The 25,109-nt window shown below is 36.6% G+C and overlaps 1 protein-coding gene across 2 annotated transcripts in view; it reads right to left on the reverse strand.

The window, feature by feature from the left end:
• TMEM259 (transmembrane protein 259) overlaps positions 1 to 25,109 on the reverse strand; it is a 58,003-nt gene that overhangs the window by 30,643 nt on the left and 2,251 nt on the right. For both annotated transcript variants that reach the window (XM_031948018.1, XM_031948017.1), the window contains exon 2: positions 2,573 to 2,839. In XM_031948018.1, the coding sequence (XP_031803878.1) occupies positions 2,573 to 2,839 (267 nt within the window). The remainder of the gene's footprint in view (positions 1 to 2,572; positions 2,840 to 25,109) is intronic.

Consider the following 25,109-nt stretch of genomic DNA (forward strand, 5'->3'; position numbering starts at 1 on the left):
CTTACAAAGTGTTTTCTATATATAGTATTTCAACCTCACAATAGTCTTGTAAAATAAATAGGAAACACAAATATTACTAGCACCCTCATACTCTTTGAAACATACTAAGTCCAAGGCTTTTTTCTGTTTTATCAAATTACTTATAAATTATGCCATGGAAAAGTGGTGGTAGTTATTATACTAAAAGTTTTAGGGGAAAATATTTTCTCTCAGATAACAGAGTTCCTAGTGTAGAAAAACAAAACAACAACAACAACAACAAAAAAAAATCCAAAGGAAAATGAAAAGGCTTTTGTCTGAATTGTCAGTCAAGAAGAAACTACTCAGGAAAATGGCAAGGGATCTACTCTATACCCCTGGTAAGCTGAGGATCTCTGGAAGGACTGCAGCTTATAATGAATCTTACTACAACTTTACTACAACTTCTATAACCAATGATCTTAGTTCTCCTTATGAAGGCAAGAAAAGGAAAAGTCTAATTCTTCTTCCATATGACATTCAGATATTTAAAGGCAGTGATTCTACCTCATAAAGATGGTCAAAAGACCAATATAATGAAAGCACATTAAACTTGGAACAAAGAATACTGAAGTCTGAGAGTGGTGGCCCTGTCACTTATTTTGTATGATAATCAAATCACTTCAGTTTCCTCATCTATAAAATGGGGATTAATAATACATGTATACTCCCTAATTTATAAACTGATGTGCTACAGAAATATTGAGTTATCATTCAGAAAGATTTGAGCCACCAAATCCTTTTCAGAAAAGCATTTGACCTCAAAAATGACCTTTGTTAAAGGGATAACATTCAATTGGATATATACTTGGTATAGTGTTAAGAACTAGAGCAGGGACTGAAGTTCAAGTGCTGATACTGTACTTTTATTCTGTTTCTTCCCCAAACCTACAATTCCAAAAGTAGAATACCTCTACTTCAGTCCCTCTTCTCCTTTAAGACAAAGCTCAACAACCACCTTCTGCATGAAGCATTGGCTGACTCTTCCCAACTAATGCCTGCCTTCTTAAACAATTATGTCTTTCACTAATTTTATATTTATGCTGTGTATATTCTTATATGTACTTGTCTTCTAGATTAGAATTATAAACTATTTGCAAATAAGGACTTTGTCAGGAGCAGCTAGATGGTGCAGTGGACAGAATACCAGTTCTGGAATCAGGAGGCCCTGAGTTCAAATCCGGTCTCAGGATTCCTAGAAAGGAACACTTCCTAGCTGTATGACCCTAGGAAAGTCATTTAACCCCAACTCATCATCCTTGTTCTCTCCTCCTCCCCCCAGCCAAAAAAAAGGGCAAATAAGGACCTTTGTCATTCTTTCTATTTGTATCCTCAGCACCTGGAACAAATGGTGCAAAAAAACCCAAACAAACAGCATTAGACAATAGTACTAGAAAAATTCTTGTTGATATATACATGGTATCATTTAAAAAATTCTTATCGCCAGGTATGGTGGCACATAACTGTAATCCTTGCTCCTAGGGGACAAGGCTAGTAGATGGCTTGAGTTTGAGAGCTCTAAACTTCCGTAAGGCTAAAGCCAACCAGGTACCTGTCTGCATTAAGTCCCACACCACTAAGGTAAGTCTTAAGGAGTGAAGGGCCACCAGGCTGCCTAAGAAGCAACCAGCCCAGGTGGGAAATATAGAGATGCAGGTTAAAGCTTCTGTACCAAACAGTAGTAGGACTGAACCTCTGTATTAGCTGCTGTATTTCCAGCCTAGGAAGGGTGAGATAGGAAAGGAGAGAGAAGAGGCAGAGAGAGCCTTCAATATAATCCCTCTTTTCCTTTGACACTGTGACCACCCTGGCACAGACCCTCATCACCTGCCCTCTACAACAGGTGAGTCTGCCTACAAGAAGTCTATTCACACTCCAGTCCATCCTCCATTCAACTGTCAACCTGATCTTCTTAAAGTGCAGTTCTGGCCATGTCACTCCCCCACTCAATAAATTCCAGTGGGCTCTCCACCACCTCCACCACCTCCAAGATCAAATATAAAAGCCTTTGTTTGGCATTCCAGTCAGTCTTACTGCATGTACTCTGCAATCCAGTACCAATGGCCTCCTTTCTTTCCCCCAACAAATGATACTATGTTTCTCAACTGTGGCTATCTCTAGAATGCTCTCTCTCCTTATCTCTAATTTTTGGCTTACTTCAAGTCCTAGCTAAAATATACTTCTTCAATCAGCCTTTCCTGATCCTCCTTAATACTAGTGTCTTCTCTCTGTTGATTGTCTCCAATTTTTTCTATCCATGACTATATATAGTAATTTGTATGTTGCCTCCCCCATTAAGATTATAAGTTCCTTGAAAACACTTATCAAACATATTGTAGGAGCTTAATTAATGCTTGCTATGCTTAATAAATGTTGACTATGTACATGACTATGGGCAAATCACCTCTCTTTAGGCCAGTCTCTCCATATTTAAAATGAAAGGTTTGAACTAGATTATAACCAAATTCAATTCTAGTGATTAAAAAAAATTCTATATGTTTTTCTGGGGGAAAAAAACCCTCAGTTGCCATTGTGCTACCCTGGTTCAGCTTACCTTGATTGAGCTGTTCTCAAACATCTCTACTGTCATTTCATCTTCTTCTTCCTCCTCCTCTTCTTCCTCAGACTCTATCACCATGCCTGGGAAGCTCTCAGCATCACAAAACTGGAGGAAGATGGGAGCCCGGCTGGAGTTGTGTTGAATTTCTACTCGGAGGATACCATCTCTGGGCCACTTGTCTCGCACATGTTCCAAACAATTAATAGGGGTGCGAGAGAAGGCAATGTGGATATAGGCCAAGATGAAAAGCACAAAGAGTGCCTAAAAACATCGGAAAACAAGAAGAAAACCAAAGTCAATAATCATATTTATTTCAATCCAGTCCAACAATCATGTATTAAATGGTATTACATGCAGAGTACTATTTTTAGTATTCGAGGAAATATAAAACTAAGTAAGTATGATCTTACTCCCTGGGAAAAAACCTTAGTCCAACAAAAAAAAAAAAAAAACACAAAACAAAACAAAACAAAAAAAAAAAGGAGAGAGAGAGAGAGAGAGAGAGAGAGAGAGAAAGAAATGAAATTATATGTTTAGTCCTTATAGAATGGGTTGCAGGAGGCAGATACAGGCTTGGAGCTAACTAAAAGTAGAACTGGCCATATTGGAACTTAATGAATTCTCCATCCATTAGAGGCCCTCAAACAAAGAAGAGACACTTGTTGAAGGGAAGATCACTGTACAGGCTAGACTAGATGACTTCTGATGGCCCTTATAATGCTGTTGTGGCTATAAGTAAAATATGGCTGACATCCTGAAGGACTCCTTTTCATAGTGTAGTAGGATTAAGACTTAAAATTAATCATGTAAGATCCAAGGACAGTAGGATTATTTCATACTAAGCAATCAAGCAAAGTTCCTAGAAGAGGTGCCATCTGAATTTCTCTTAAATTGAACAGACAGAGATGGAGGTAAGGTTGAGGAGCAAGCATATTCCAATGGAATAGAAAAGCATGAGCAAATTCAGGGATGGGAAAGAACACATGTTGTCCAGGGAACAGTGAATGGACTATGTCAATAGGATCAGTTTAATGAGAGAAGAATGTGAGAGAAGACTGAATAGCCATGCTGACACTGGATCATGAAGGGGTTCAATTCTTATTTTGTTCAGTAGACTAAAGAAAGTCATTGAAGTATTTTGAAAAGAGTCATGGTTAGAAGTATTTACAAATTAAATCAGTCTTGAGGTATAAGTTACAACCAGCCACATGTCTAAACTTGGCACTCCAAAATAAAAGTCTGTAATGCAATAAGAGAATTTGGTTTTTAAAAGGCAAAAAAAAGTATGAGAATCAGGTCATAAACATAGAAAGGAATATCGAGTACTGTTGGTTTATCTCTGACTTGGAAGGAGGAGCTGAGTTCAAGCACTAACTGCTACTGTGTAGAAGTGACTTCACTTCTAACATCCCAAATATCCTCATGTTAAAAAAAAAAAAAGTAAGTTACCTCAAAGGGCTATCTATTGTGAGAAAAGCTTACTGGAAATGAAAAATACTACAGACACATAAAATGTTATCCAGAATTGTTGTGAATAATCACATAGTTGGGCCTTACTTCAAATCTAAACTTGTGTTTGGATCTAGAGAACAAAAGTAGAAGTAAAGGGGGCTGGGGATTAAGGGAAAGGAGAAAAGAAGACTTCAACAAGACACATTTCATCTCAACTCTAAAATAACGTCCCAACAATCCTAGCTGTACAAAAGTCAAATAGGCTGTTTCAGTAGACAGTGAGAATGAAGGTCTGCAAGGATAATGCAGCAGTTATATACACTTCACTAGGTTATTTATGCTTCAAAAGATATGTTATGTAAACAGTTTTGCAAACTTCAAGGTACTAAAGATACCTTATTGTAAAGGTTAGCTATGATAAAAGTAGGAGGTTGATGATCACTTTCTGGGGAAGTTACAGTCTGAATCCCTGATCTGGGTAGAGGTTAAGCCAACTTTTGAAGTCCATTCTAACTTAAAGTCTATGATCTAAAAAGAATTTTTTTTTTCAAGAGAGTCATCCAGGAGTCAAAAACAAAACTGTTGTTTATTCCTATGAACCTTATTTCAACAACCACAGTTACTGGGTGTGAACTACTTCTACAAGTTTATAGCCTCAAGACTGCACAAAAAGAAATTGCCTCATTGCTCTCTTATACTAGAGATCAAAGATTTTATAATGCAGCTTTGGATTCCATGATAGCAATGTCTGATGACTTTGAAATGATGAAGTTGAAAGAAAAATCTTTGCCACACTCTTATAGCTATAAGCATGATGAGACTTTATCCAGTTCTCATGGAATGGATGGCATTAAGATCCTTGTGGAATTTCAGAATGAATCCATCCATTCTCTTTATCAAAATACCACAAACATAGGTCAATGGAAAGCAAAAGGGCAAGAGCTTCTTTACCCCTAGGAAAGAACATATGTTTTGTGCATATTTTCTCTAATCATAAAGATCTCTAGAATGGAAAGGGGTTCTTCTGTACAACCAAACTATAGTAACATAATTTTTTGCTAGCAAACGTGTTTCTAATAAACACTGTGCTGACTTGAGAAGACTTCTTCTGAAGCACATAGGGCCAGTAATGTCAGCTATATTTTATAGAAGAGGAAACTGAAGTTCAGAGAAAAAAGTGACTGTTTCAAAATAAAATGGCTAAGCAAGAAGTCAAAATAGTAATCTTTGTAGTAAGTGCACACCATCTCAATCAATAGGTATTTACTGAATGCCTACTAAGTGTTCGTTACTGCGCTGCTTGCTGTAACTCTAAGTGTCTGGGGAGAAAAAGGTAAAGGACCATGTGCTTGTCTGGACTAACAGAAGACACGCATGAGTTCTAGTCCCAGCTCTGCCACTGTCTTGGGAAAGTTAATTCCTTTGGCTGAGCCTCAGTTTTGTCATCTATAAATCCTAATACTTGAAGCACCGACTGCCTCACACGATTGTTCTGTAAATCAAAGGACAATGGGTTTAATATGAGGAGCTTTGGCACTAAAAAACACTGCCTCTCAAAAGGCTTCCCAGATTGTATGAAACTTATACTTCTAATAACCTTGGCAGGCCACAAATTTTCAGAAAGTTGCACTTGCAATGGCATGTACTTACACAGACTCCCAACTCTCCCACATCAAGAGATAGCTGGGATTCCTCAGAGCAAAAAATACTGAGCTACCATGAGCAGAAGAAAATTGAGAAGCACTGCAACAAAGTGTTACATGAATGCCAGCTATTATTAGTATCATTGCATGAAGAAGCTAATACTCTTAAATTGTAACTGAATTCTTCAAAGTTAACACTGTATAAGGCAACATACCATACAGGTTTGATTAATTGCCATGGTACTGTGACAATGGTACAGTCACAATCTCTGAGCCTCAGTTTCACCTCCCCTAGTTAGAAATTATACCCAAATCCCACGTGAAGAAACCTCTCCTTTCTTTCTCCAATACACCCTTTACTATCTACCTTTTCCCTTTTCCTCATATCAGTCATTGTATTCATGTGTCTATCCCTTACATTCCTTGATTTGTGTATATTCACTCATACACACACACACACACACACACACACACACACACAGATACACATAAAACTTGTATATCAATGTTTGCACATTGGCTTTCCCATTAGGTTGTCAGTTCCTTGAAGACTGTTTTTTGCCTTTGTTCGTATTCCTGGTAGTGCCTGGCACAAAGCAGATGCTTAAAAAACTGCTTGCTGGTTTAACTTAATCCTCTCTACAACATCCATGGCAAGTGGTCAACCAACCTTAATCAAAGATTTCCAATAAAAGCTATTCCTTTTTTTTTTTTCTGAGCCAATTGGGGTTAAGTGACTTGCCCAGAGTCACATAGCTAGAAAGTGCTAAGTGTCTGAGGCCAGATTTGAACTCAGACTCTCCTGATTTCAGGGCTGGTACTCTATCTACTGCATCACCTAGATACCATGAGCTATTCCACTTTTAAAAAAGCTCTAGTTTGGAATGGATGTCCATCAGTTGGAGAATGGCTGAATAAATTGTGGTATATGAATATTATGGAATATTACTGTTCTGTAAGAAATGACCAACAGGATGATTTCAGAAAGGTCTGGAGAGACTTACACGAACTGATGCTGAGTGAAATGAGCAGGACCAGGAGATCATTATATAACTTCAACAACAATATGCATTTTTTATTTCCTTCACAAGCTAATTGTACAATATTTCAGAGTCTGATTCTTTTTGTACAGCAAAATAACGTTTTGGTCATGTATACTTATTGTGTATCTAATTTATATTTTAATGTACTTAACATCTACTGGTCATCCTGCCATCTGGGGGAGGGGGTGGGGGGTAAGAGGTGAAAAATTGGAACAAGAGGTTTGGCAATTGTTAATGCTGTAAAGTTACCCATGCATATATCCTGTAAATAAAGGCTATTAATTAAAAAAAAAAAAAAAAAAAAAAAAAAAAAAAAAAAGCTCTAGTTTGTTTAAAAGTTGTTTATTTTTTCTTACATCAACCTAAAGCTATTTCTTTTAAACTTCTCCCCACTGCTCCTAATTTTATTCTCTGGACCCAAGCAAAACAAGACTAGTTCCCCTTTCAATTGAGGGAACAAGTGGAAGTTTAAAGTTTAACACTTTAAAGTTTAAATGCTTAAAGAGAAAACGATAATTTTCAATCTTCTCTGAGGCAGAATTACAGAGCAGAAAGAGTGCCGAGTCTGAAACTGTGTGACTAAGCTCCTTCCTCACCTAAAATGACGAACTGGACTAGAAAATTTCTAAGGTCCCTTTCAGCTCCAAATCAACCACAAAAATAACAGATAAGTGTTTATTATGTGCCAGGCACCATGCTAAGCAATAAGGATAACCATGAAAGGCAAAAATCAGGTTCTACTCTCTAAGGGCTCACATACTAACAGGACAAACAACATCCAAACAATAATGCTCATTCCAGGTAGTCTATGATACATTGGAGGAAAGCAAAACAATAACTGCGGAAAAGAATTTATAGAATTTAGAATTTGAGCTGAGTCTTGAAGGAAGTCAAGGAAGGCAAAAAGTGGAGATGAAGGAGAGTACTGCAAGAAAGGAAGACAGCTAGTGAAAAGGCAAAGAATGGGAAGATAGAGTGCTATGTTTGAGGACAGCAAGAAAGTCACTATTATTGGATCAGCGCATGTAGAAAGCAATATAGTGTAAGAAAACAAGAAAGGCAAGAAGGGGCAAAGTAGGGAAGGATTTTAATGCATGATCCAGGGTTAATAGAGATCAAATAAAATTTATTGAATAGGGGACTAATATGGTCGGACATGCATATTGGGAAGATGATTTTGGCAAGTGAGTGTAGGATGGAATGGACTTGAGGTCGGAAGACCAAGCTGCTTGTTATTGTAATAGTCCAGGCATGAGTTGGTAAAAACCAGAATTATGGCTATATCCTTTCACCCTCCTAATAACACTCCTCTTTTGGATGCCCTTTAGCTTGTCAATCTCCAGCCCAAAGCAGGTCCCCCTCACAAAAACAAAAACAAAACAATGGATCCATAACATTCTAGATGTGCTCTGATTGTTGCAGACTATAGCAGGAGTATCAATTCCCTTGTTCTGGACACCATGCCTCTCTTGATACAGTAGTAAGTAGCATTAGATATTTTTGGTTGTAAAGTTACTCATTTGGCTCATTTTAATATGGTGACTCATCAAAACTCACAGGTCTCTTTTCATGATCCAGAGTCAGAAGGTATGAAGTGGCAAAGCAAAGACCAAAACATGGATCTCCAGCATCCCAGCTATGGTTTTCACCTCTAGATTATGTTCCAAGCATATGATACATACTATTCTTTATATGAAAGAATATTTATGATTTGTCACCAATGTATTAGTAAGAAAAAAGCCATTCATTCTGTTGCTACAGCTGGCAAGGCCAAACAGATTGCTTTGCTATTAGTAGTCACCTCTCAGGAATAGATGTCACTTCAACTAAACTTACTCTTCACTCACCAGAGTCACCTATAAATTATTAATGGTCTTTGCTCAATTTCTATCTTTCTTGAATTCTCTCAAGCATTTGACACTGTTGATTATCTCCTCCTTTTGGCCACTCTACTGTCTGGGTTTTTGTGACATTACTTTCTTGGTTCTCATTCTACCTGTCTGCACATTCCTTTGCTGGATCTTCACCCACATCATACCTACTACATAGATGCTTCTGTTGCTGGTCCTCTTCCTTTTTCTCTATATACTGAGTGATCCTGTGAACTCTCATGGATTCCATTAGATGTTTGTCCAACACCAGTCTCCCTCTTGAGCTCCAGTAAAACAACTAGACATTTCAAAATGGAGATCCGGTAGGTAGACACCTCTAATTGAATCTGTCTAAAACATAACTAATCTTCCCCCTCACCCCAAGCCATACCTTCCTTCTAAATATTTCTATTTCTGTGAAGGCAGCACCATTCTTCCAGTCTCTTTGGTTTGTAACCTCTCTGCCCTCTTACTCTCCCAACATTTTATGTATCTAAGTCTAGTCAATTCTATGTTTAATCAATATGACAAACACTTGCCAAATACCTAAAATACTCGGAACCAGGAATACAACTACAAAAAACAAACATTACTTACCCCTTAAGAAACTTATATTCTATCAGGAGAAAAAATAATCCATGCACAGGGTTAATCTATTGATTGCTTGCTGTCTAGGAGAGGGAGAGAGGGGGAAAAGAGGGAGAAAAATTTGGAACACAAGGTTTTGCAAACGTGAATGTTTTATGCTAGCCTTGGCAATAAGAGTTGAGAAAGAGATTAAAGGAATTAGAGTAGGAAATAAGGAAACCAAATTATCACTCTTTTGCAGATGATATGATGGTATACTTAGAGAACTCCAGAGATTCTACTAAAAAGCTATTAGAAATAATTCACAATTTTAGCAAAGTTGCAGGATACAAAATAAATTCACATAAATTCTCAACATTTCTATATGTCACCAACAGATACAAAGAGAAATTCCATTCAAAATAACTGTCAACAGCATAAAATATTTGGGATTCTATCTACTAAAAGAAAGGCAGGAATTATATGAGCAAAATTACAAAACGCTTTCCACACAAATAAAGTCAGATTTAAATAATTGGAAAAATATTAAATGCTCTTGGATAGGCTGAGAGAATATAATAAAGATGACAATATTCCCTAATCTATTTATTTAGTGTTATACCAATCAGACTCCCAAGAAACTATTTTAATGACCTAGAAAAAATAATCACAAAATTCATATGGAAAAACAAAAGGTCGAGAATTTCAAGGAGATTAATAAAAAAAAAAAAATCTAGCTGTACCTGATCTAAAACTATATTATAAAGCAGCAATCATCAAAACCATTTGGTATTGACTAAGAAATAGATTAGTTGATCAGTGGAATAGATTAGGTTCACAGGACAAAATAGTCAATAATTATAGCAATCTAGCGTTAGACAAACCCAAAGATCCCAACTTTGGGGATAAGAATTCACTAATTTGACAAAAACTGCTGGTAAAACTGCAAATTAGTATGGCAAAAATTAGGCATGGACCTACACCTAACACTGTACACCAAGATTAGATCAAAATGGGTCCATGATTTAGGCATAAAGAATAAGATTATAAATAAATTAGAGGAACATAGGATAGTTTACCTCTCAGACTTGTGGAGGAGGAAGGAATTTGTGACCAAAGATGAACTAGAGATCATTATTAATCACAAAATAGAAAATTTTGATTATATCAAATTATAAAGCCTTTGTACAAACAAAACTAATGCAAACAAGATTAGAAGGGAAGCAACAAACTAGGAAAACATTTTTATAGTTAAACGTTCTGACAAAGGCCTCATTTCCAAAATATATAGAGAATTGACTCTAATTCATAAGAAATCAAGCCATTCTCCAATTGATAAATGGTCAAAGGATATGAACAGACAATATTCAGATGATGAAATTGAAACTATTTCCACTCATATGAAAAAATGTTCCAAATCACTATTGATCAGAGAAATGCAAATTAAGACAACTCTGAGATACCACTACACACCTCTCAGATTGTTTAGGATGACAGGAAAAGATGATGATGAATGTCTGAGATGATTCAGGAAAAATGGGACACTGATGCATTGTTGGTGGAGTTGTGAATGAATTCAACCATTCTGGAGAGCAATCTGGAATTATGCCCCAAAAGTTATCAAACTGTGCATACCCTTTGATCCAGCAGTGCTACTACTGGGTTTATACCCCAAAGAGATACTAAAGAAGGGAAAGGGACCTGTATGTGCCAAAATATTTGTGGCAGCCCTTTTTGTGTTGACTAGAAACTGGAAAATGAATGGATGCCCATCAATTGGAGAATGGCTGGGTAAATTGTGGTATATGAATGTTATGGAATATTATTGTTCTGTAAGAAATAACCAGCAGGATGACTACAGAGAGGCTTGGAGAGACTTGCATGAACTGATGCTGAGTGAAATGAGCAGAACCAGGAGATCAATATACACTTCAACAACAATACTGTATGAGGATATATTCTGATGGAAATGGATATCTTCAACAAAGAGAAGATCTAATTCAGTTCCAACTGATCAATGATGGGCAGAATCAGCTACACTCAGAGAAGGAACACTGGGAAATGAGTGTGAATTGTTTGCATTTTTGTTTTTCTTCTCAAGTTATTTTTACCTTCTGAATCCAATTCTTCCTGTGCAATAAGAGAACTGTTCGGTTCTACACACATACATTGTATCTAGGATATACTGTAACATATTTAATATGTATAAGATTGCCTGCCATCTAAGGGAGGGGGTGGAGAGAGGGAAGGGAAAAGTCGGAACAAAAGTGAGTGCAAGGGATAATGTTGTAAAAAATTACCCATGCATATGTACTGTCAATAAAAAGTTATTTTAAAAAAGTGAATGTTTTAAACTATCTTTGCTTGTATTTGGAAAAATCAGACACTTTTTTTTTAAAGGTATAAATTCACAGGTAAGTAAATAAAGGTAAACTGAAGGAGGACTAGCAGTAACAACTAGGAACTCAGGGAAGTTTTCATACCTTTTGAAACCTGAAGGAAGATGGGGATTCTGAGAAGTACATTCCAGGTATGAAAGGAAAGCTTGTACAAATGCACAGAAACAGGAGATCAAATGATGAATTTGAGTAATATCAATCCTGTATGGCTTACATAAAAAAGGAATATAAATAAGACTGTAAAGGGAAATTAGAATCAACTTGTTAAGGGCCTCAAATGAAAAGCTAAGTGTATGCTAAATTGTAACCAATTATGGACACTTCTGTAGATTTGAGAAACCACTAAAAACACATGGCAGCAGATCAAGTCTCTTGGCTCTACAACTACCTGGTACCTCAGATTTGTGAAGTCATTCAGACTTTACCCTGGACTTCAAGCAGTAAAGAATTCAAGGTCTATCCTTGCATTGCTCTTCTAGCTGCCAGGTAAGAAAATGTTAATCTTTGAGTTGGTTCAGCTTTACTTTCCTAATCTTTGAGTTGGTTCAGCTTTACTTTCCTAAGAACAGGTTCTGCTTACTATACACTAAGGGGAAAAACCCATACAAGGCTACAGTTTGAGTGTTAGATTTTTTGATTATTCTCAGTAAAAGGGACATCTGACATACCATTACAGAGCATACTTCCCTGACAATGGTTACATGAAACTTTTCTACAACAAAACAGAAGTAGGGAAATCTATCTTTGGTGTAATCAAGGAACCTTAACAGGTTCTTAGCATTTCTGTCATTTGATTATAATAAATTTCTAACTTTCCCTGCCATCCTTTAATGCTGTGGTATGCTCAAGTTCTATCTTCCCAAGAGACAGAGGAGAGACCACACTTTAATAAGGTCTCTGGAGGAGACCTTAAAGATCACTAAGTCCAAACCTTTTTACAAATAAGGAAACTAAATCTCAGAGTTAGTCAACAATTATTTATTGAACATATATGTATCAGGCATAGTGCTAAGAAATAGGGACACATACACACAAAAAGTCCTCAAGGAGCATATATTCTAAAGAGGGAAACAACATATAAATAATTAAGCACATGGAAAATATATCTACAGAGTAGATCAGGCTAATCTTTTAAGGGAAGGCATTAGCAGCTGCTGAAGCAGGTATCCTGTAGGAGATGGGATTTAAGTTAAGTATTGCAAAAAGGCAGAGAAACTGGGGCGGAGAAGAGACAGGCATAAAAGGAGAGCATTCCAGGCATAAGGGACATATCAGCACAAAGGCTCAGAGAAGGAAATGTTACATCATATTTGAGAAACTGCAAATAAGCTGGTGTAGCAACCGAGTGGCTATAAAGAAGTAAAAAAGTAAGAAAGCTGGAAGGGTAAGAAGGAGACAAGTGACATGCTGAAGGTCACAGAGTGAGTTAGTAATAGAACTAGGGGAAAAATAAGAAGAGAGGAGGCAGAAGAGTGAGAAAGCAAAGTCTTCCCTGCCTCAACATCTTTAGGAATTTTACAGAATCACGGGAAACACACAATAAGTGCTGAACAAATATATGAACTGAATGTAAAAGATAAAAAAATTGGAAAGGGTCAAGAACATTGCAAAAAAAAAGAATTAGGGACTGAAACATGAAGAAATAAAGGAATGCAGTAAAGGGAGAAAATTAAGGAACTAGCAATGTTTTGGATAACAACTCACACTTCTGGATTACCAAGTACTTTCCTTGAAAGTACTTAACTTTGAAGTACCCCAGACTACCAACTTTTCTGTCTAAATGGGAACTATTATTATATCTAATTTAACTCTCACAATATTTCTCCTAGGAAGGTAGGGCAAGTATCACCTCCAATACAGGGGAAATGAAGCTTAGTAATGGTCAGGTCCAAATTCTGTCACCAATTAATTTGATTTGGGCCAATTTTTTACGCTTCAATTTTGTTAATTGTAAAATGAAGGTACTGAAACTAAGACATCTAACCATGTCTCTTCCAACCCCTACCATGCTTATCCCTTTGCCTTCGGCCCTCTACTCTTAACTCTGATAGTCTATAATTGTTAGGTGGTTACTTGCTTCCTTCCTCCTATTCTGGGTTTTGAATCTTAGAATTATCTGCTAATGTTTGATCCACATTAAAGAGAGCATTAAAGCCTCTGGGATCAGCAAGATAAATAGGACAGATACTGGAGGCCACAGAAAAATCTAAAAGAATGAATTGCAGAGTGTTGCACATCTCCCCAGAGATGGCTAGAGAGGCTCAGACAGACACATTGCTGAGGCAATGTTTTCAGGAAGGGCAAGGATATTAGCAAAAACAAACATAACCCCTACCCCCACCACAAATCATCCTCTTTCCAGAGAGAAAAGTTTACCCTTCGTTACAACAGTCCTTTACTGGATCATAAATATGAATCTAGAAGAGCCATTAAATCTAGTCCAATCCCTTCTTTTACAGATGAGAAAACTAAAACTTAAAGAAGTTAAAGACCTGATCCAAAGTCACACAACCAAGTTCTTTCCACCAGGCCTGCTATAATTATGTCCTAAGGCTAAACATAGATTGTTCCATGCAGTGAGAACGCCTTAAGATTTAGTGATTGACAAAAATAAAAATAAATTCCAGGCAACTAAATGGCATAGATCCTGGATTAAGGATACCCGAGTTCAAACCTAGCCTTAGACACTTAACAGGTATTAGCTTTGTGATCCTGGGCTAGTTCTCACAAACAAATAGAGAGATACAGAGATAAACAAATACACAAATAAATAAATAAAGAGTTAGTTATTAAGAGGCAGAGCCAAAGATGGAGAAGAAAAGGCAAGGTTTTGCCTGACATCTTTCCAAAACTCCTCCAAACAATTTTAAATAACACTATAAAATAAATGGTGGAATGGCAGAATTCACAAAAGGATGGAGTGAAACAATTTTCCAGTCCAAGACAACTTAGAAAGTTGGCAAGAAAGATTTGTTGTACTAGGCTGAGAGTGGAGCTTGGTTTGTAAAGGCCACATGCCAGCAAACCAGCAGCAGGACTTGGGGGCAACTGAATCAAGGGACAACAGCTTCTGAATCTCTTTGTCTACAGATGGTAATAGGGAGAAACAATAGATCAGAAAGAGATTGCAGAGGTCCTTTTGTTGGCACCAGGAACAGGACTCTGTTGCATGCCTATATTTGGAGCTGGGTCACAGTCCTCATTTTCAGTCCCAGGGCAAAGAGCAGGAACAGCACTAAACACCAGAACTTGCAGCCATAGGGGAGCTGGGATCTTGATTACAAGGCAGAAAAGAGTGCTTGTCACCACTCACGATTCAGAGTATAATGCAGGAAAAGCAGTTAACATATCTCTTCATAGGTCATACCACTTTAGAAGAACAAAAAAGTTGCAGGTCCCCAGACTTCTCTGAAAACAGCTGAACAAAAAATCTGAAGCTTGGGACAGTGTTCCCTCTATTCTCGAAGCAGAGCCCCACTTTAGTATCGAGTAAAACTCAAGAAATAGGCTGAAAAAAAGGATCAAACAGCAGAAGATCTTGATTACAGAATGTTACTGTAACAACAGGAAAGATCAAAGCCCAAACTCTGAAAGCAACAAAGTTCAAATTGCTACATCAAAGACCTCCAAGAAAAATATGAATTAGTCTCAGACCATGAAAGAACTCAAAAAGAATTTTAAAAATCAAGAGAGGTAGAAGTTGGGGAGAGAATCCATGAATTTTTTTTTAATGAATAATGAAAAGAGAGTCAATAGCTTGATTAAGGAAGCACCAAAAAATAAAATATTGAAGAAAATAACACCTTAAGAAAACATAACAGGCCAAACGGTAAAAGAGGCACAAAAATTTAATGAAGAGAAGAACACCTTAAAAAGCAGAATTGGCCAAATGGAAAAAGAGATACAAAAATTAATTGAAGGAGACAATTTTTCTTAAAGTATGATTGACCAAAAGTAAAAGGAAGTACAAAAGCTCACTGAAGAAAATAACACCTTAAAAATTAGAATTGGACAAATAGAATCTAGTGAGTTTATGAGATACCAAGAAACAATAAACTAAAATCGGAAGAAAATGTGAAATATCCCAATGGAAAAACAACTGACATGAAATATAGTTCCAGAAGAGATTTAATTTAATTTTAAGAATTGTATTGTTGGAGTACTTGAAAACCATGACCAAAAGAGAGCCTACTCGTCATCTTTTCACAAAATTATCAAGAAAAACTGCCCTAGTATTCCAGAACCAGAGTAAATTAGAAATTGAAAGTATCCACCAACCACCTCCTAAAAGGGATCCTAAAATGAAAACTCCCAGGAATATTATTATAGCCAAATTCCAGAGCTCTCAAGTCAAGGAAAAAAATGTTGCAAACAGCCAAAAAGAATCAATTCAAATATTGTGGAGCCACAGTCAGGATCATATAAGACCCAGCAGTTTCTATATTAAAAGACCAGAGGGCTTAGAGATAAGGGCAAGGGCAAAAGAACTACAATTACAACCAAAAGAAGCATATCCAGCAAAACTGAGTACAACTACAGGAGAGGAAATGGAAATTTAATGAAATAGAAGAAATCCAAGCACTTCTGATGCAAAGAGCAGAGCTGAATAGAAGATTTAACTTTCAAATACAAGATGCAAGAAAAACATAAGGTAAACAGAAAAAAGAAATCATAGGGGATTCAATAAAATTAAACATTTCTACATAAAGAATATACTTGTAACTCAAAAAAACTTTCTTACTATGGCAGTTAGAAGTATATATAGACAGAGGACACAAGTGTAAATCAATATGAAGATATTTATCTAAAAAAGTAAAGGGGTGAGAAAAAGGAATGTACTGGGAGAAGGCAAAAGGAGAGGTAGAATGGGGTTAAATTATCTGACATAAAGGAGCTTTTACTGGGGAGGGGATGGCACTTGAACCTTATTCTCATTAGAATTGGCTCAAAGAGAAAATAACATTCATACTCAGTGGGGTATAGAAATCTATCATACAATACAGGAAAATAGGAGAAAGTGATAAAAGTGATTTTTAAAAAGGGGAGGGAGAGGAAGTATGTAGAGCTGATAGAAGAGAAGGTAGAATGGAAAAGGTAAAAGTCAGAATGGATAGGTTGAAAGGAAAGTAAGATAAACTGGAATGGGGGTAATAGGATGGAAGGAAATACATAGACAGTAACCATAACTGAAAAAAATTATAGCAAGTTTCTCTGATAAAGAGCTCATTTCTCAAATGTATAGAGAACTCTCTCAAATTTATACAAATAAGAGATATTCCTCAATTAACAAATGATTAAAGGAACTGAACAGGAAGTTTTCAGATGAAGTAACCAAAACTATCTGTGGTCATATAAAAAAATGCTCTAAATCACTATTGATTAGAGAAATGCAAATTAATACAACTTGAACTATCACCCCCACATTCAACAGATTAGCTAATATTAATAGAAAAGGAAAATGACAAATGTTGGATGGGATGTGGGGAAACTGAGATGCTAATGCATTGTTGGTGAAATTGTATATTGATTCAATTATTCTGTAATTTGGAACTATGCCCAAAGAGCATAAAACCATGTATACCTTTTGACCAAACAGTAGCACTACTCCCAAAGAGATTAAAAACAAAAAGGAAAAGAACCACTATGTACAAAAATAATTACAGTTCTTTTGCTGATGGCAAAAAATTGGAAATTGAGGGGACACAACTTATTGTATCTGATTATGAGGGAATAATATTGTGTTATGAGAAATGACCAGAGGATGTTCTCAAGAAAACATTGAAACACTTACATGAAGTGATGCAAAGAAAATGAGCAGAACCAGGGGGAACATTGTATATAGTCTCAGCAATATTATGATGTTCAATTGTGAATGACAGCTATTCTCAGCAATACAGTAATCAAAGAGATGAAAAATGTTATCAATATCCAGTGAAGACCTGATGAGGTCTGAATGCAGAGTGAAGCATATATATTTTCCTTGATTTTTTTTGGTCTGTATTTTCTTCCACAACATGACTCACATGGAAATGTTTTGCTTGACTGTATCCTATATCAAATTGATTTTCCTCTCAATGAGGGTTGGAGAGAAGGGAGAAAGAATTTAAAACTCAAAAAAATTTTTAAAAAACTAATATTAAAAATGTTTTTACACATAACTGGGAAAAAATAAAATATTAAATTAAATGTTTTTAAAGATCTAGTTATTAAAAAAAAATCTAGTCTATGACTTGAAATCAAACAAGAGGTTTTAAATAAAACCTAATCACAAGTTCAGCTCTACTATCAATTTTTAGGGAGCTTGAATAAACATGACCCAGGGAGCCAGAAAGGACCAATTCATGTGTAAGAGATTGCAATTACAAAAAAAAAAAAAAAAAAAAAAAGTTTAGTCAGCTCAGAGAGAAAAGATTCTTAATACCATATCAACAAACAGCCCCACAGGACAGTCACCACCACAGAAGAGGGGTGACTAACTCTACTCAGTTAGAAACCTCTACTCAGAGCCTCTCCTGTAGGCTCAGAAGTAAAATGATTTCAAAAACAAAACTTGGTCCAGGATTAAGAGTGAAAAGGGGAGGAAAGGGCAAGTCAAGAAGGGAAAAAAAAATTAAAACACTGCTCATTGGAGAATAGTAAGTAGCTACAGAAAAATAAAGCAAATAAACTGGATAGAATTCTTGGTACAACTCAACATTAAACAATGTGACTTAACTCTCCTGAGTTTTTACAAAGTATTAGTATGTAACTATTCAAACTTCCTCCTAGTAGACTAGAAGAGTTACCAATCTCAGCATCCTATAACCATTTCAAAGGGCTTATCAACACCACAACCCTCTTGCCAAAAAAAACACTTGATGTTCTTAATCTCACCAACTCAAAGAATATTAGCACTGCCAAGATATTAGCATTTCATGGGATCATTAAGATTTTCAGCTGAAAAGGTTCTTAAATGTAATTCAACCTTTTCATACCAAAGATGAATTAACTGAGGCTCAGAGAGGGAAGATGATTTGGTCTCTAAAGTCCTTTCTAGCTCTAAATCTATGATCCCTTGACTCCTAATCCATACTCTTTTCATTCCCTCCCACACTGTCAAATCTGGGTCATTATAAACTAGATGACTTAAGAAATCTGAATATGGGATCAGTGAAATGACAGTCAACTTCGAAGGAATCTCACTAGACAAGAGATAGTCAACATATTTAACATTAAGACTACCTGCCATCTAGGAGAGGGGGTGGAGGCAGGGAAGGGAAAAGTCGGAACAGAAGTGAGTGCAAGGGATAATGTTGTAAAAAATTACCCATGCATATGTACTGTCAATAAAAAGTTATTATAAAAAAAAAGACAAGATGGGTATGGGAATGAGGTAAATACTGTCAGACATGATCAATGTGTCAGTTTGTTTTGTTTAACTGTACGTCTTTGTTCCAGAGGAGGAGGTACCTGGGGAGGTATTACTAGGAAATGATGTGATTTTTTTTTAAGCCACCAATTTTCTGTGTCCCAAAGACAGCAAAAAAAAAAAAAAAAAAAAAAAAAAAAAAAAAAAAAAAAAAAAAAAAAAAAAAAGGAGAAAAAGATTTTTTGGACAAAAATGTTTTTGGCAGCTCTTTTTATAGCAGCAAAGAATTGGAAATTGAGGGGATTCCCACCAATTGGGGGAATGACTACACAAGTTATGATAGAAGATTGTGATGAGATGCTACTATGTTATTAAAAAAAAAAGACAAGGGAGGTGGCTTCAGAATAAGGTGGGGAGATTTATATGAACTGATGCAAAGTGAAGTGAGCAGAACCAGGAGAACTCATACACAGTAACAGCAATATTATAAGGATGATCCAATTGCATCATCCATCAACTGGATACAGATGGAAGCATACTTTTTAAAACTTTATTTTTTGGGGGGATTTTTTGTCTGTATTTTCTTTTGCAATATCTAATATGGAAATGCTCTGTATGACTTCACAATCTCCCTTCCTACCTCCCTCTCTCTCTCCCTCTTTTTCATTAGACACATCAGAGTGCCTGGCTCTGATTTCAATTCCTGGCTGAACTACTCACTAATTGTGTGCAACTTTAAGAATGTACCTTAACCTTTCTCTGACCTTCAGTTTCACCATTTACAAAACAGAGAACAATATTACTGGAACTACACACCTCACAGTGTGGTGATGAGGATTCAATGACATATAATCTGCATTAAAAAAAATGCTTAACACTAATAGACTACATACCACTGACAAATGGCTATAGTCATGGATGATCCGAGTCACATGATACTTTTTTTTTTAATTAACAGCAAATGATCATTCAGTTCCTTTTCCCTTATTTAAAACTCACTGCCTTAAATTCCATGGCAAGTAGGGACCAGTTAAAAACTCTTCATTAACTGGCCTCCAGGGAATCCAATATACACATCTGTGAATTTACTGTGTATATACAATATACTACATCTATGCAAACACTTTCAGCCACCAAGGTAAGTTTAACATAGCTGGTTTCTCTTATATATAGAAGCCTCTTCACTGAGCCATTCATGCTTTGGCAACTGTACCCTAGGAGTGCCTAACAGCTAGTCCTTTTCAGATAAAACACCCATGACTACTCATTGCCAAAAAGATGAACTCAATATTGCTTTTCACTATAAATAATGACACTGCTTATAATAATTTCTAGGGCTAGGGAAAGAACTTAGAACTTAGGTCTTAAGAGATCATTTAGTCCCATACCTTAATTTTACAGATGATAAAAATCTGGAATCAGAAAAAAAAAAAAAAACCTAGCTTTGGCTCCATTTCTATTCTTTTAATCTGTATGAATTTAGAAAAAAAAAAAACAACCTCTCTGCTTCTGTTTTTTCACATTTACTTTTTCTGAGCAGAGACTACTAGGTTTACAATGGGAGGAAAATCACAGTAAATTCAAAATTTATAGTGCTTCATTAGCACCAGAGGATCTCTAAAATCCCCCTCTAAGGCCAAAGTCAATAATCTTATGATTCCATGGCCCATCCAAAAAAAGTAACTTGCACTCAGTTCATTAGTAGCAGAGAAAGAACTAAAAGCCAGGTTTCCTAAGACTTTTCAATACACCCTTTCTCCAGTCTTGCCAATTTAGCCAGAACAGGTAGAACAGGATAGAAGTTGGTTAAGTTTGTCTTCATCTAATCTGTACCCTGGACAGAGAAGGAAACTGAAGCCCAAAGAGAGGAAGTGATTCACCCAAAGACACACATAAGGAAGCTGGTTGGCAGAACCAGAACTAAAATCCATCTATCTCCTGATCTTAAATCAAACTATGTACATTTGAACACTAAGCAGCTAAATTTTGGCTTAAAGAATGGAGAACTAAGCAACTTATTCATGGAAAGACCACACCTAAAGAAGGACCAACAACTATATAACTTTTAGCAAGTCACTTCCTCATTTGTCAAATAAGGGGAGTCAAATGAGCTCTCTTTGGGCCCCTTCCAGATCTTAACAGTCTATATCCGTGGGTCTTCAATTCATTATCACTGCTAGAATTATGTCTTAGCCAAAGCTGAGTCTGTTAAGATGAGGATAATTAAAACAGACTAGATCAAATGGTGAAATATCTTATCCTGTGCAGGGGAGGTGTTTCTCTAATAATTTTCAGCTCATTCCTTAAATGCTCAAAGGGTTTACCTTCTGAAAAAAACCATCCTGAAAAGTTTCCTTTGCAACATTTCCAGAGCTTTTTTCCTCTACATTTTACCTATTAACATACTACAAATTGTTTAAAACCAAACTCAAATGTTACCTTCTCCAAGAATAATGACTTTTCCCAGAAACCAAATGTAACATTAAACTTTCCTTTTTGCCTATTTAGTGTATTATGTATTATAATGTATCAAGTGCTCCACTGAGTCTTATTTAAATTTTATCTCCAATTACTTAAGAAAACTAAGTTCTTCATTCTTTAACAAGAAATGAAAATCACTCTGCTTTATACCAATGCATATTCTACACACCTGTCACTATCACATCATAAACACAATGAAGAAATATGACTTTTATTGATTTCGAAAGTTCAGACTTGTAAAACAAATCAGGCTAAACTTCATTCTGTTTATCCCCTGGCCCAATTTCTTAAGATACCTCTAGAGTCTTGGTAGGTCACCCATATTCTTTCCTTTTTCAGTAGAGCGCAATAAATGATGCTTACTTAAATGAATTTTTAAAAAAACTTTTTTCTGTCATCTGAAACCTATTGTTCTGTCAGGAAAAGTTTATGGGAATCTGCCAGAACCTAATAAATGAAATAAAAAGTCCTTGTCTAATTGGAAGACCTAGGAAGGGAAATTTCAAATCAGAACACCTAGGATTGAATCTCAGCTCTGTAAGTATCTATGTAATCTTAGATAAACTATTTCAACTCTCTGGAACTCACTTTTCCTCATCTATAAAAGTAAGGGATCAGAGCGGATGACCTACTCTAACTTCCTCTCATCTTTAAAGCTATGATCACTAAATACAAGGTATCTCTAGAAGGGGCTATCCTCACAAAAAGAAATTAAAAACAAAGAATGAAAAACAAATGAGAAACAGAATTAGCTTTTCAACGTGTGACCAACCATGTCAGAGACTGAACCTAGAGAAGAGGTAGCTAAAACCAGAAAGAAGGCCAAAAAGAAAGGGAGGGAGTGGGGGAGAGGTGGGGAAAGAGACTGGGAATGTGTGAGACAAGATTTGGAGAATGATGGTCCCAAAAAGATGTGATCCAAGTGGACAGTATGAAAATACTTTCAGACAGGTCACTATAAAAGAAGCAATAGCCTCCAAAAGAATACTGAGAATAGTGAGGAAAGACCTTACAATGTATGAGAAAAGAAGGGAAGGCTGAAGAGCAATGGAAACAAAGAAGGAAAGGAGGAGGTTCAAGACTGATAGCAGAGGAAGTAAGGATTACAATTGTCCTGGAAAGGCATAAGAAGCTATACAATCCAATGGAGAACAAATTCAATTTGGAGTTACAGACTAGGATTTCAAATCTAGACTCCTCTATGACTCTGGGAAAGTCACTGTCTTGAGGTGTCAATTTTTTTGTTAAATGAGGGAATATGAGAAGATGGGGTAAGTGACTTCTTTAAATCTGTGACTTTATGAATGGTAATGATGGTAATAAAATAGGCAGGCAAGAGATGTAAAGGGGAATGGGGGAGGATATAAAAGACTTTAGGAGAGCAGTCCTGGCCAGGAGAGCACAGAAATAAAAACCTTTTTATGCAGGACTAAAAGAGATCTGAAAGGAGTGAATAAAAACCCTGCCAAGATGGTGAAAGGACGCGGGTGGGGACTATGATGCAGTCAGCTCTAGTATAAAGAACAATACAATTGAGATCAGGAGATCAGGAGACTTGGGTTGAACTGCTGACTCAGCTACTTAATACCTGTGCAACATTGTGTAACTTAACCTCTCAGGGCCATGGCTTTCCCTTCTGTAAGAACAAGTCTATGAATTTACAGTTGTCTCCATACTGCCCATCCAGAAATGGCTAAACTATAGAAGTTGGGTCTAAAAGGGGCAGGGAAATGGAAACCAAAACCTTTTAGGGAATGGGGAACATTAAAAAGCTTAAGTTGGTGGTACAGATCTGGGGGATGGCGACTGAAGATAGGTACCTGTGATGTAGTGAACAAAACCCCCAAAAGTTGAAAAAACCTGGTTTCAACTTAACTCCAAGCCTCTACTATTTACTACCTGTGTGAACTTGGTCAAGTTACTTTCCCTCTTTGGACCTCAGTTTCCCATCTATGAAAGGAAGGAGTTAGATTAGATGATTTCTCTAAATCCTGTGAAAACCCAATTGTCTACATTAGAGGTTCTCCACCTTTGTGCCACAAACCCTTTGGTAGTCTGGGAAAGCTTAAGGCACCCTTCCCAGAATATTATCTTTGAATGTATAAAATATGTAGAATTACAAAGGAAACCCACCATATTGGTTCATATATGCATTAATTGTATATGTGTGCATATACACATATATACAGACACATATAGTTGTGTTGAATATGTAAATATGCATATCTATTTACATACACACAAATGTGGATTTGGGGTTTTTTTCTTTTTTTTTTTTTTAAGAAATTCGTAAAAGTTAGATCAAGAATTCTGCTTTATGTTTATAAAGCATCATCTACTCTATAACATGGGGGCCTTGACATGAGGCGAAGAGAAAATGGTAAAGGTTGGGTCTGGGAAAGGCAAGAGATTAAGGATAAAGACTATGGACATAGGACTCCAAGAAATGGGAGGGAAGTACAGGTTGACCTGCTTGGGTGCAGAGGAACACTCCTGGTACAGCAGTGAAGAATTATGGATTTATAGCTAGCAGAGATCTTAAAATCACTGACAGATAAGGGAACTGGAAAAAAAAAAAAAAGCCAAGTGGACTGGCCTCTGTCCTGTATTTGTAAGGATCTGAAGCAGGAGTTGCATTCAGGAATCTTTTCACTCTTTCCTTCAAAGGAGCCATTGTTTTTGGAATGGTCCCAGAAGGGACCACACTACAGTACACTGCTGCTTGTACAGTACACTACTGCTGACTCTGACACTTGTTCCCTGTGTGACCTGTAACTTCCCTTCCCTAGGCCTCAGTTCCTCTAGGATGACTTTTCAGTTCCAAATCCTATGAAAACCCAATAATCTCCATATTTCCTTCCCTCTGACCTCCTGAGTGGGTTGGAGATTAAAGACTTTTGAGGTGGAATACCAGAAGGTACTTTTGGGGCAGGATCTAAAAGTGGCAAGAGATGTAAGGTAAAGAGCTTACAAATTAAAAACCCCAGAAAAGGCAAAGGAATTGAAGATCTTGGGATCAGGATTCTCAGAGGCTCAATGAAGACTTTAAAATAGTGCTGAATGCTGAAGTTTGTGAATATAGGATCCCAAAAGGAAACAACAGTAGTGCAATGGAAAGACAACAGATTTGCAGTCAAGAAACCCTGGATTCAGACCACTCTTATAATTTCCTCATTTCAAAAAATGAGGGAGATTGTGCTAAATGAACTCTGAGATTCAAACACCCTAAATTCTTTCGGGGTGAGCAGGAGTTGAAAGACGAGGTCAGAACAATATCGAGTGACAGAGTAAAGATCTTAAGGGCAGGAAGAAGGACTAGAAAACTCTTCCACAGGATCCCAGAAGACTGGTTGCCAGAGCTCAGCATCGGGGACATTGAGAAGTTGAAGGAGTAAAGGAGTAAAGACTCAGGAATGTACCTATGAAAATCCAATGGTGTATAGATTTCCATTGGCATGGGGGAGGGAAGTTGGAGAGAATTGCAGTGTTAAAGACCTTGGGCACAAGGCTCAGAAAGGGCATCTATGGTGCAGTTGGTAGAGCAATGGACTTGGACTAACAGTCAAGAAATCTGTGTTTAATCCTTTTATTTTTGCTCTTTTATTTTGTGACCTTGCCCAGACCACTTCCTCGTCTATAAATTCTGCAAATTGACCTCAAGTTCTTTTGGGGCTCTAAATCTTAGGAAAGTATACTGTAATAAGCCCCTTTCAAATTATCTTCATCT

Source organism: Sarcophilus harrisii, chromosome 1 (genome assembly GCF_902635505.1).
Source record: "Sarcophilus harrisii chromosome 1, mSarHar1.11, whole genome shotgun sequence".
NCBI classification, from domain to species: domain Eukaryota; kingdom Metazoa; phylum Chordata; class Mammalia; order Dasyuromorphia; family Dasyuridae; genus Sarcophilus; species Sarcophilus harrisii.